Here is a 13,417-nt window from a genome sequence, read left to right on the forward strand (position 1 = left end):
TTTGGAAATGTCTGAGCCCAGGAATAAGGAGCAATAAGAGGGCAAGATACTGGTTAAGGTAGCAGGGACCAGCCTTCCCCAGCTTGGCACTGTTCACATGTGTCATATTACAACTCCTATAATTCTAAGCCAGATATTAGCTGCTGTGATGGGAATTGGCTGAGAAGGCTGACAGAATGAAAGGTATTGTTTTGCATGGTTTGGCTCAGTGCAGTTAGGGACGGGGGCTTCAGCTGTTGTTGAACTACAAGAAGTCTCAGTCAGCATGGGCCATTGTAGGGAAAGTTCCTGGTAGGCTGAGAATGACTACTCTAGAGCATCACAAGAGGAAACCTGGCCATTGTACTCTAGAGTCTAGATCAGGGGTGGGCAACTGCATAGGGACTGCACTTCCCCTCCTCAGTGACTCACAGTAACTCCATTTTTTGTCAGAGTTCTTCTCAAAATGACAATCAGAAGTGATGTTGTATCACTTCTGGTCCCCATTTTGAGAGGGACCATGATGAAAACATGAGAGTGATGAAAGGTTTGGGGAGTGTTTTCATGTGGTTTTGTACATTTGGAGGGGTCTTTTGCAAAAGGCCAATGTCCAAAAATCATGCTGATTTTTTTTTTTATTATTATTTTATTTTTAGTAAGTGAGAGGTTTGGAGGCTACAAAAGGAGGGTCCATGGATGCATGCAGACCTTACTTCCCCCATCCTTGGTCTAGAGAATAAGAATAACTAGAGATATTCCAATGAACTCCCTATGGCTGGACACAAGGAGAATAGTTATCTCTCTTTAGCTTACCAGCATTCTAAATTTAGTGCAGAAGCAGGGATACTCAGGCACTGGGGCCTATTTCAGCCTTCTTGGCTTTCCTAGGGCTGAAACAGACGGGAGGCTTGGAGTGACCTCTGGCCTCTTTAGCCACAGTTGGCCCCCCCGATCGGCTGGGGACTGCAGTGACCAGATAGCCTGCTTTGAAAACGGGCCACCACCATGATCCCAAATGAGCCACTGTCAAGGAGCATTTTTCTATGTTCTTCAAGCCGTTTTAGCTGGCCTCAGAGCGGCTTCTGGCTGATCCGGGAGTGTGCATCATCTGTACGCCATGCCCCCGAAGCAGCCAAAAGCCACATCTTTTGGCCCATCCATTTTGGGTCCTAGATAACTGCATTCCCTTCCCAATAGTGCTATCAATTTGAGGCCTTCCCAACCTTTGCAGAGTTCCCTCCACCCCCATCTGAAAGGTTGAAATCCATCTTCTAAGGCTTAAATACTGGCAACAAGAATATTTTTAATTCTACCTGCTGTTCAAGAATTTCTCTGAAATTGAATTTGACCCTTGAGCTAGGACACATCTCCAGCCTTTAGCTAGTGTGGGACTAAATCCACAGAAAGCAATGATATGTAGTACAAAATGTATACCACATGACAACCCTGGACAAAATCATTTTGTCAGGCAAATTCCCCTTATATTTGCAGCTGATGGAAACAGGATTGTGGGCTAGACAGGCCTTTGATCCAGCAGGAAGATTTGGGTCCTAACCCCACCCTGTAGATGCATTCACAATAAGGAAGGCTTCATGCCACTGTAGAGATCTTCCTAGGAAGGAAGAGATCAAGGAACAAAGATCTCTACAGTTACATCAACTATATAAAAATTTGACAAGAGTAACATATGTGCACTGACTCTTTGCCACCCCTTCCTAAGGACCAACGTTCTTGGCACTTCAGACAGAGCTGGAGGCTGTGTATAAAGTGTACTGCCAGAACCATGATGAGGCCATTGCACTGCTGGAGGCCTATGAGAAAGATGAGAGGGTGCAGAAGCATCTCCTGGAATCTCTGGAGGTCCTCAGGTAAAAGGGTAACCTTGACTCTTTCTCTCCTCTCTCCCCACAGCCAGGCTCTGACAGGATGAGCTGGTTGGGATTGAATTGCTTTCCAATTCATTCCTTCACTCCTTTCAAATGGAAAACCGAGAGCTTAGGGAAGTTACTGTTTTGGATTGCACCTCCCACAGCTATTCTTGGAGTGATAGTCCCAAAAGTAATTTTTAAGCTCCTGAGAAACATACTTGTTGGTTAGTTTTTGTGGGGTTTTTTGGGCTATGTGGCCATGTTCTAGAAGATTTTCTTCCTGACGTTTTGCCAGCATCTGTGGCTGGCATCTTCAGAGAATGCTTGCCTGGAAAAAATGAGTATATATATATACTGTGTGAGAACGTCAGGAAGAAAATCTTCTAGAACATGGCCACATAGCCCAAAAAACCCACAAAAAACTGTGGATGCCAGCCATGAAAGCCTTTGACTTTACATACTTGTTGGTTGTTGTTGAACTACACTAGGTTCTGCTGAGACAGAATTTGAGATTCTGCCTCCACAGGTGTATACTTCTGCCAAGTATGAATCTAAGCCCCCTTTTTTGAATAGCAAGTCATATCTGTGATATGAGTTTTTCGGGCCATGGCTAGGATGCTGCTTAGATTGCCACTTATAAGTAGAATGGAGCATGGAAACATAATTTTTTTATATGTGACAACAGCTCCCACTGTTTCCTGGTACTAGCTGGGACATTCTGTGATTTGTCATCCAAAGTAACCTTTCTAAGTTCTGAGCCAGAAGGAGCTGGAGATAGTATGATCCATTCTAATCAGCTGCTTTTTCTTCTTGTCCCCCCCCCCCCCCCCCCGCCTGTACTCTGTCGTTGCCAGGAGCCTATATAGTGAATGGTAAGAATCCTTTTAATACTATTAGCTGCTTATTTGGGTACATGTGCATATCCTTATCTGGGGAAGTAACAAGGGGGAGGGTTGGTAATGGGGAGGTGGGGTTTCTTGCAGGAATGAGATGAGTTGCAGAGATCATTAGCACCATTGGCAAACAGCTATAGTTGTGTTGGCTTTCTCTGGTTGGCTGACTGAGGCATGGTTAGATAGCTAGTGTAGTTGTTAAGATGAAACTAGTGAAGAGAGGTGTGCTGTCAGTCTGTCAAGAAGAAGATGAATGTGCCTGAATTTGGGAAGTGGTTGGTGCCATAGTCTTTAATGGTGAAAAAGATGGCTTGGAGGCAGAGATTGACTTGGACGTACTGCGTTACATTTGGGCTGAGATTGGCTTTGATGGAGTGGGGTGATGCCTTTCTGAAAAGAAAACTAGGATGTCGGTAGGCCATGATGCTGTGCACTCCTTTTGTGTGCTTACTCCCCCTGCCTTTTTCAGGGGCTGTACTAATTACATCGACCTGGGCTCCTTCCTCATCAAGCCTGTCCAGCGTGTAATGCGCTATCCACTGCTGCTGATGGAGCTCCTGAGCGCAACACCCGAGTCCCACCCTGATCGCGCTCCGTTGGCAGCTGCTGTCCTGGCAGTGAAAGAGATCAATTGCAACATCAACGAGTGCAAACGTCGGAAGGACCTTGGTGAGCTGTGGGGCAGAGGAGATGTGGGTTCTAGGAAAGTGGAAGGAAGAGCACAAGCACCTGCTTGAGGCAAGCAAGCCATGTGGGAAAGAGGAAATGCAACCAAGAGTACAGTATCTCTTTGTAGGTTACCACATTTGGAGTGTGGAGGTAGAGCACAACAGCTGTGGAGTTGGTGCAGAAAAGCTGTTAGGCAGAGAAAGGTGTGCCATCTTTTAATGGATGGTGGGATTAGGAGCAAAAAGTCAATTCACTTTTATTTCTTTAATCCATTTCCTAGGCACCTTTCAGGACTAGTCTTCCCAAGATGCCCTGTGACAACCCCTCCCCCCACCATACAGTTCAACAAGCGTATTAATACAGTAGTATTAAATGTCATTATTTCTACCCATACTTTAGGATTTTTGTAAAGCTTGCACTGAGTGATTTGTGGGATATTTTCTGATCCCAATAAGAATTGTCATGTATTCATAGGGTCATAGTTGTGGTTGAAGTAGTATGTCCTGAAATCACTGGGGATTCCACTGTACTCACAACAAATGCAGCTCACATAATGGGTGCATCTACATTGTAGAAATAATGCAACTTGGCAGCACTTTAACTGTCATGAGTCCATCCTACAGAATCCTGGAAGTTTTAGTTTTGTGAGGCACTCTTTGGCAGAGAAGGCTAGACTATAAAAGAACAAACTCCAGGATTCCATAGGATGGAGCTACAGCACTTAAAGTGGTATGCACTCAATGACCAGTTTCTGCTTTTTGACATCATAGTTCACTAAAAAAATGGAATGAGACTTTGTGTTATTGTTCTTGCAATGCAAAAGTGTCCCAGTAGTAAAAAGCAATAGATATGTTTGGGGGGGGGATGTTTGCCCCAGCCACTTTTGTCTGTAAAATGAAAATTGTATATCACAAGTGATGGATTATTCACAGCTCTTTAGGTGACAGTGACACAGAATGCCTATACTGTAGGTCTCATTCTGTGTGGATTTCGCAACACAGCATGACTCTGGGGCACTAAAACATCCCATCCTGGTCCATGAACATTAAATAAAATCAGCACCATTGCATGCTATTTCAAAATAGCCATTAATAATAATAATAATAATAATAATTTGTTTTATTTATATACCGCTATTCCAAAGATCATAGCGGTGAACAGCAAGTAAGCTAATTAGCAAGTAAGCTAATTTGCCCCCAACAGTCTGGGTACTCATTTTAGCGACCTCAGAAGGATGCAAGCCTTGAGTCGAGCTTGGGCCCTTTTGCTGGTCTTGAACTCGTAACTTTGTGGTTTTGAGTGAATGGCTGCAGTACAGGCATTTAACCACTGCGCCACCAGGTTACTTAGTAGTAAATATCATAAAATGTGTCTGTATTTTATTATTTATTTAATCCTTTTGACATATTTAGTTAATAATCAATTAATTAAACCTACTTGTGTTTAATTGGCAGGAGGATTAATCATTTTCCAAAGGGACAGGCCATCCTATTCTGTGTTTGAACATAACCCTGCCCATGCTGGTCTTGCCTAATAAATAATGCAGGGGTGATACTAGGAAGTAGTAGCAGAAGATTGATCACAGGCTGAGAAGGAAATGATCCAGAGTAATCCTAGGAAAAATGGCTGCTTTTTGACACTGGTGCTGACTGTTACCTCCCACCACACTCTCTTTCAGTGCTGAAATACAGAAAGACAGATGATGACAGCCTTATTGAGAAGATCTCCAAGCTCAACTTCCACTCCATTATCAAAAAGTCCAATCGTGTCAGCAGCCACCTCAAGCACCTCACGGGTTTTGCACCTCAGGTATATAAAGAGCTAGCCAAGACATGTATGCCTGTGAATTGCGGATGGAGGCTAGGTGGCTCTCAAGATGTTGGATTACAACTTTCCGTATCTCTCATCATGGCTCTTCTGGTTAGGACTGATGGGAATTTCAGCCCAGCAACAGCTGAAAGTTGCACATCTCCTGTTGGAGATTAATCATAATGATATGAAGGCTTAGTGCTCTCAGAGGCTGCAAGGCCTGTTGACTGTCTCGCTTCCCACTATCTACCCCTCTTTTTGTTGCAGCTCAAGGATGAGGCTTTTGAGGAGACAGAGAAGAATTTCCGGATGCAAGAGCGGCTGATTAAATCTTTTATCCGGGACCTGTCCCTTTACCTTCAGCATGTCCGGGTAAGTCTGAAGGGTTGGAGTCTGAACTGTCTTGTGAGACTGACAGGTGGCATCTTGTGAGGCTGAAAGGTGGCATCAGAAGTGCCTATGGTATTGGCTAGACTTGTGGGTTACTTTTTGCCCCTTAGCCAGTACCAGTCCTTCCCTACTCGGTCTGTTGATTGTGACTGGACTTGCAGAGGTTCAGAATTATGTGTATGTGTGTTTTGGTCTTCAGGAGTCAGCCTGTGTAAAAGTGACAGCAGCACTCAGTATGTGGGACCTGTGCATGGAGAAAGGCAGCACTGAGTTGGAGCAGTTTCAGAAGGTCCATCGCCTCATCAGTGATCAACTCTTCTCTGATTTTGTGAGTGAGGTCTTTGCATCCCTTTTTGTTTTCTGGAGAAACAGACCCCTCCCCTCTGAAAAAGATCTGGTTGGAAGAGACCAGTCAGATTTCCAAATCACGACGTTCTCCAAATGTTTTGGACTACAGTCCCCCCTCCCCTCCTGAACATTGACTGTGTGGTTTGAAGCTGATAGAAGCTGTGATCAGGAACATCTGGCAGGCACCAAATTGAGGGAAGCTGGACTAAGGCATATTTAAATGTGAGAAAAGGCATCCTGAGAAACAGGGAAGTCAGGAGGAGGGAAAATGTAGGGATGAGGAAACTGCTAAGCAGTTGGGATCTTAGCTGGAATTTTGTTAAAGTCTTGCACATGCATACATGCTCCTACAGAATCATAGAATCATAGAGTTGCAAGAGACCACAAGGGCCATCCAGTCCAACCCCCTGCCTTGCAGGAAATCTCAATCGAAGCATCCCTGACAGATGGACATCCAGCCTCTGCTTAAAGACCTCCAAGGAAGGAGACACCACTACACTCCGAGGGAGTGTGTTCCACTGTCAAACAGTCCTTACTGTCAGGAGGTTTCTCCTAATGTTGAGGTGGAATCTCTTTTCCTGGAGCTTGCATCCATTGTTCTGGGTCCTGTTCTCTGGAGCAGCAGAAAACAAGCTTGCTCCCTTGTCAATGACATCCCTTCAAATATTCAAACAGGGCTATCATATCACCTCTTAACCTTCTCTTCTCCAGGCTAATCATCCCCAGCAACCTAAGTCGTTCCTCATGGTACAGTGGCACTATTACTTCCCTTGATCTAGACACTATACTTTTATTGATGCAGCCTAAAATTGCATTGGCCTTTTTAGCTGCCTCATCACATTGTTGACTCATGTTCAACTTGTGGTCTACTTGGACTCCTAGATCCCTTTCACATGTAGTTTCATTCAGCCAGGTGTCCCCCATCCTATATCTGTGCATTTCATTTTTCCGCCCTAAGTGCAGCACCATACATTTCTCCATGTTGAATTTCATTTTTTTAGCTTTGGCCCAGCTTTCTAGTCTATTCAGGTCATTTTGAATTTTGATCCTGTCCTGTGGGGTATTAGCTATTCCTCCTAATTTGGTGTCATATGCAAATTTGATAAGTATGCCCCCTATTCTGTCATCCCAAGTCATTGATAAAGATGTTGAATAGCACTGGGCCCAGGACAGAGCCCTGTGGGACCCCACTGGTCACCTCTCCAGAATGAAAAGAAGCCATTGTTGAGCACCCTTTGGATTCAATCGGTCAACCAATTACAAATCCATGTAACAGTTGCCTTGCCTAGCCCACATTTTACAAGCTTGTTTGCAAGAATGTCATGGGCAACTTTGTCAAAGGCTTACTGAAATCAAGATATACTATATCCACAGCATTCCCTTCATCTACTAAGCTGGTAATTTTATCAAAGAAAGAGATCAGATTTGTCTGGCATGACTTGTTTCCCTGAAATCCATGTTGACGTTTTGTGATTATGGCATTGCCTTCTAGATGTTCAGACTCTCTGTTTAATGATCTGCTCTAGAATCTTTCCTGGTATTGATGTCAGACTAACTGGATGATAATTGTTGGGATCCTCTTTTTTCCCCTTTTTGAAGATTGGGACAACTTTGCCCTCCTCCAGTCTGTTGGGACTTTTCCTGTTCTCCAGGAGTTCTCAAAGATTATTGCCAATGGCTCCGATATTACATTTGCCAGTTCTTTTAATACTCTTGGATGTACAGAAACAGTTGAGCAATTTAGTCCGATGTTCAGCATCCACATTCAGTTCAAGCTCATGGAAATGAAGTTGTTCATTCAGTGCACATTTGGGGCCTGTACATATGCATCTGCCTCTACTAAAATTAGTAGAAGCATTTTTTTGTGTTGTACATTTGGTTGCATAATATTTCCATTCAACATAAGCGTTATCTACATTTGGTTGCATAATATTGCCATTCAACATAAGCGTTATCTACATAGTCAAAGCATAAGTCCACATGTCATGGGTTATCCTACACAATCCTCATTGTAAGATCTCAGCTATAGTGTTCAAATAATTGAAGTAGAAGAGTAATGACAAGAAAGTCTCTCTCTCTCTCTCTCTCAAAAGATAGCCAGGACAGTAGTGAATGTTTTTCCTCCCTCTTTTTTTTTTTTTTTAACAAAGGGGTTTTTTGCAGAGAAGTGGGGAATTCCTTGTTCATATGCATTTCTTTTTCCCCAATGTAATTTGAGAAATTAATAGTGTTACAGGAATGGGGGAGGAACATATGTTGTAATAAACTGGTCTGATTGTTGTCCTGAACCTTGTAGAAGGAGCGAACAGAGCGGCTCGTGATCTCGCCACTCAGTCAGCTGCTGAACATGTTTGCTGGACCTCACAAACTTGTGCAAAAGCGTTTTGACAAGCTGTTAGATTTCCACACTTGCACGGAGCGTGCCGAGAGATTGAAGGACAAGCGGACCTTAGAAGAGTTGCAGTCAGCACGCAACAATTATGAAGCCTTGAACACGCAGCTGCTGGACGAACTGCCCAAATTCCAGTGCTGTGCCAAGGAGCTATTTACCAGCTGCTTGCGTGGCTATGCTGAGGCTCACTGTGACTTTGTACGGCTGGCACTGCAGGAACTAAAACCTCTGCTCTCGGTAAGTTCAGAGGCCAGGATGAGGAAGAGAGCCCAGCTTTACTGGTGTTTTTCATGGCAAATAAGAGGCAAAGAGAACCACACTACTTTACCTGATTTCTGTCCACACCAGCTTTATTTTTATTTTCAAAAGGATCACATCCTACCTATGGTAGGGAGGAAGGGTTACATCCTAGGTTAGGGGTAGCCACCCTCCCAAAGGAACAACAACTCCCATCAGTCCTAACCAGATCAGCGATGATGGAAGTTTCAATTGTTTCATTTAACAGTTGGGGGGGGGTAACAAGTTGCCCATCCTATGCTAAGTGGATTGAGTCTTGTTTGTTGAGATTTCAGATTTGTTGCTCCTTTCTCACTATGGTGTGGTAATTCCCTTTGGGCTCTGCTGTGACATCCCATATTTTGGTCAGGGTTGGTGGGCACATCAGTTTTGATTTGTTTATTCTCTTCTTTCCCATGAGTCCATCCTTTGTGCTTTGGCATGTGAAAAATGGCAAGAATTCTGAAAAGGGAGGTGTGGTTGGACATAAGAAGCTATGGTTGGTCTTTAGTGGTGGGAAACTATGGCTCTACATATGTTTATTACCTATAGCTCCCACTAGCTATTGGCAGCAGAGCTACTAGTGAAGGATTAGAGGAGTTGTAGTCCAAAAACATCAGAGAAGGAGCATAGTTGCTGACCCCTGTCAGCAGTACTCTGGGGTTTCAGGCAGATGCTAAGAACAGATCCTGGAGTCTTTTGTATGCAAAGTGTGTGCTCTACCAGTCCTCTGAAACAGAAGGCACAATGGACAAAGTGTGATCTAGCACATGGCTAGAGTGTTTGGTCCTCCAGATGTTTTGGACAATAATTCCCATTATTTCTTAGCATTGTTGGCTGGAGCTTCTGGGAATCAACCTTCAAAACTTTTGGCAGAGTTTCAATGGTTTTTCAGCTCTGACTGACTTAAGACTTGACTGTTCATACTTACTTTCCCGTAAATGTGGAATAGAGGATAAGTTATCTCTGCTGCTGGGAAGCCTTTCCTGAATTTTTCCTAGAGCAGTGGTGGGGAACAGGTAGCCTTTCAGATGTTGATAGACTTCAGCTGTCATCAGCATTAGCCAGCAATGTCTGGAGAGCCACATGTTACCCATCCTGTTATCCATGATGCATACATGGTTCATACTGGTCTGTAGTGCATACTTCATACTGGCCCATATTTTAGCAGAATGTGGTTGGGATGATCCTAGTCTGGCTCCATGTTTTTCTACTCCTTTGACTAAATGACTTTCTTCCCTCCTAGCTGCTAAAAGTGGTTGGTAGAGAGGGGAATCTGGTCGCCATCTTCCAAGAAGAGCACAGTCGGGTCCTTCAGCAGCTGCAGGTCTTCACTTTTTTCCCAGACAGCGTCCCTGCTACCAAGAAGCCCTTTGAGAGGAAGAGCCTGGAGCGCCAGTCTGCACGGAGGCAGCCACTTCTGGGCATGGTGAGCACTGTGGGGGCAAGGATGGAAAACTCTCCTCTGCAGGTGAAAGTGCAGCAACAAATATGGGAGTCTTCTGACTCAGAGCTTAGAAACATGAAAATCAAGGAAGTCTTTATCATATGTGGTGGTTGTGTCCAAAAGCTAAAATATTCTGGAAGAAAATACATACGACACTGCAGAACTTGCTTAAAAAACAAATAAGATTCACACCTGAAACTTTCCTTTTAAATATGGTTGAAGACAAGGAAGAAAGGAAACACCTAAAAATTATTCTGTATTTAATAACAGCAGCAAGAATGGTTTACGCGCAAAAATGGAAGCTTAGTGAGATTCCCTCGGTAGATGAGTGGCTTTTAAAAAGTTTAGAAATGCTAGAATTGGACAAGCTTACGATGTATTTAAGAGGGAAATGGATAGAAGAAAGATGTGATGAGTGGACAATTCTTAAAGATTTTTGCAACAAGCACTGGTCATAATGTAAATGATCAGAGTAGAACTCTGGAAGATGTATTAGGATAACTGGTACAGTTATCTAATAATTATCTAGATAATTGAAGGGATGACAAAGCAATCTAATATTAATAACACTGTTAATATTATAATATTGAACCTAGTGACTCCAAGTAGTATGGTGAAAAGTGAAAGGGGTATGGTATTGAACATACCTATAATAATCCACAAACCATGGAAAAATACGATGGTGGTAAAAACCAGGAATGGTAAGAATACTAACAGAATGTGGCTCGTGAAATAAGCCAAGTGAATAAAACTGTTTACAGAGGGGATAGGAGGGTAAAGGGGGGAGGGAAAGAGGGAAAGAAAATATACTAAAAAATAAGGCACAGAGACAGAACTGTTAAAATTTGTTAAATCGAAAAAGGTTTAGATCTACGGAATACACGGTATTAATGTACAATTACATAAGGTATTATTAATGTACCAAAATTTAAAAAAAAAGAAGCATGAACCTTTATGGATTACTTTTCTCAGATTTCCCAGACCACATGATGACCATGCTGTCTGGGTGATTATGGTAGTAATAGCTGTAACATTTTCATATTCTATATATATATATATATATATATATATGCATTTTAAAAACACAGTAAAACATTCATATCTCACACATATCTTTACACAAGTGAGCGAAGGTGTAAAAAAAGAAGTAAAGAAGAGAGAGAAAAAGAAGAAAAAGAGAGAAAGAGAAAGAGAGGGAAAGAAAAGAATATAGTTAATATTCCTATCTACAGTCATTCATTACTCCCTATTGGTAACCATGAAATGCTTTGCTCTGACTTTGTCTAGACTTTAAACTTATGAGTAAGCTGTAACATTTTCAAGGTCTGATTTAGCACAGATAGAGGAAGGCCTGTTGCATTCACAATGCATTCACCCTGTCTGATGAATGAGATGGTCAGGGCAAAGAGGGAAGTATGGATGGATGGCTACCACAGTACTCCCTTCCTCTTCATCAGTGCCATTCTTTCCTTTGTAGCCCAGCTACATGCTGCAGTCAGATGACTTGCGTGCAGCCATCCTGGCTCGGTACTCCCCTGACAAGCTTTTCCAGGCCGAGCGCAACTTCAACGCAGCTCAAGAGCTGGATGTGTCCCTCCTGGAAGGAGACCTGGTGGGTGTCCTCAAGAAGAAAGACCCTATGGGCAGCCAGAACCGCTGGCTTATTGACAATGGAGGTAAATACAAATCTGTTGGGTGCCTGGTGAGCCTGCTTCTTTCAGAGCTTGAAAAAGTTAGTGTTTTTTTTTTAACTATAACTCAGAATTCCAACATGGGAGAGATTATGAGAGTGGTAGTCCAAAGAAACTTAACTTTTCCACCTTCTGACCTCTTGTCCCCAACTTGAGATTCATGTGATACATGTGATGTTTCTCCCTCCCATCCTCACAGTGACAAAAGGATTTGTGTACAGCTCCTTCCTGAAGCCTTACAACCCACGATGCAGCCACTCAGATGCCTCCGTGGGCAGTCATTCCTCTAGTGAATCTGAGCACAGTGGCTCTTCTTCCTCCCATGGCAGCAGCAGTACTCCAAGCAGCACGCTAGGTAATGCCTCTGTGAGTAGCCCCCAGAAGACTCCACCAGACTTTGGCTTCCAGGGGGAGCTGATCCACTCTCTGCAGGCTTCTTCTGAGGTGGATGCCTCCTGCCAGGCCCAGGTGGGCCCCACAGGGGAGACAGTACATCCATCCCGCCTTGTTCCAGCATCACGGCGCTACAGTAACCCTGATCCTCACAATGGTCACTTACCCCGACCCAAGACTAGAGAAGCACCTTCACTGCAGGGCAGTAACACTAGGATGAAGAGGAGTGAGTGTAAAGGAAACCAGGTGAGTAGGGAAGTATGTAACATCTTTCCCTTTCAGTCTCTTTTGATGTCAAGTCATTTCTGAGTTGGTTGACTGGTTGGTACAGACAAGGTCTGATCTGAAATGGAGTTTTTGAAGTTCAATTTGAATTGTTCCATCAAATTAATCACAGTTAGTAAATGGGGTTGGTAGCTACTCCCAAGCTTTAGAACTCATCCCATGAAGACACTAGGTTGAACCTCTCATGGTTATCTTTCTCCTGGCAAGCAAAAGCCTTTTATTCAGGCAGACTGGGGCACTTAAGGTGTAGAAACCTTTAATCTGAGTGGATGCTGTTATTCCTCTTGTTGATACATTTAATTATTTTTCAAGTCTCTTAAGTTGTCTTCTGAGCATACTTGTTTTGTTTGATTGTATCCTTAATAGCACTGAATTATAGAATGTGTGATTATAAACAAATCTCCAACAACAACATTAAATACAAAAACTTTGGACATATTCTTTAGGTCCTCACCTGGAATACTGTGTCCAGTTCTGGGCATCACAGTTCAAAAAGGTTGTTGACATGCTGGAGCGCGTCCAGAGGAGGGCAACCAAAATGATGAAGGGTCTGTAAACCAGGCTCTATGAGGAGAGACTTAGGGAGCTGGGTATGTTTAGCCTGGAGAAGAGAAGGTTAAGAGGTGATATGATGGCTCAGTTTAAATATTTGAAGGAGTATAATATTGAGGATGGAGCAAGCTTGTTTTCTGCTGCTCGAGAGAATAGATGCAAACTACAGGAAAAGAGATTCCGGCTCAACATTAGGAAGAACCTCCTGACAGTAAGAGCTGTTCAACAGTGGAACACACTCCCTTGGAGTGTGGTGGATTCTCCTTCCTTGGAGGTTTTTAAACACAGGTTGGATGGTCATCTGTCAGGGGTGCTTTTATTGTGGCACAGTGGTTAAATGCCTGTACTGCAGCCATTCACTCAAAACCACAAGGTTGCGAGTTCAAGACCAGCAAAAGGGCCCAAGCTTGACTCAGGCTTGCATC

The 13,417-nt window shown here is 43.4% G+C and overlaps 1 protein-coding gene across 2 annotated transcripts in view; it reads left to right on the forward strand.

The window, feature by feature from the left end:
- The window catches only part of LOC149318393 (dynamin-binding protein-like), an 87,355-nt gene that overhangs the window by 71,858 nt on the left and 2,080 nt on the right, over positions 1–13,417 (forward strand). For both annotated transcript variants that reach the window (XM_089509598.1, XM_089509599.1), the window contains 10 exons: positions 1,700–1,847; positions 2,702–2,719; positions 3,210–3,409; positions 5,088–5,218; positions 5,486–5,590; positions 5,808–5,936; positions 8,253–8,585; positions 9,871–10,053; positions 11,549–11,747; positions 11,962–12,401. In XM_089509598.1, coding sequence (XP_089365724.1) covers positions 1,700–1,847; positions 2,702–2,719; positions 3,210–3,409; positions 5,088–5,218; positions 5,486–5,590; positions 5,808–5,936; positions 8,253–8,585; positions 9,871–10,053; positions 11,549–11,747; positions 11,962–12,401 — 1,886 coding nt within the window. The remainder of the gene's footprint in view (positions 1–1,699; positions 1,848–2,701; positions 2,720–3,209; positions 3,410–5,087; positions 5,219–5,485; positions 5,591–5,807; positions 5,937–8,252; positions 8,586–9,870; positions 10,054–11,548; positions 11,748–11,961; positions 12,402–13,417) is intronic.

This window comes from Sceloporus occidentalis, unplaced genomic scaffold (assembly GCF_023333645.1).
Source record: "Sceloporus occidentalis isolate IW3139 unplaced genomic scaffold, rSceOcc1.0.p SCAF_2, whole genome shotgun sequence".
NCBI lineage: Eukaryota > Metazoa > Chordata > Lepidosauria > Squamata > Phrynosomatidae > Sceloporus > Sceloporus occidentalis.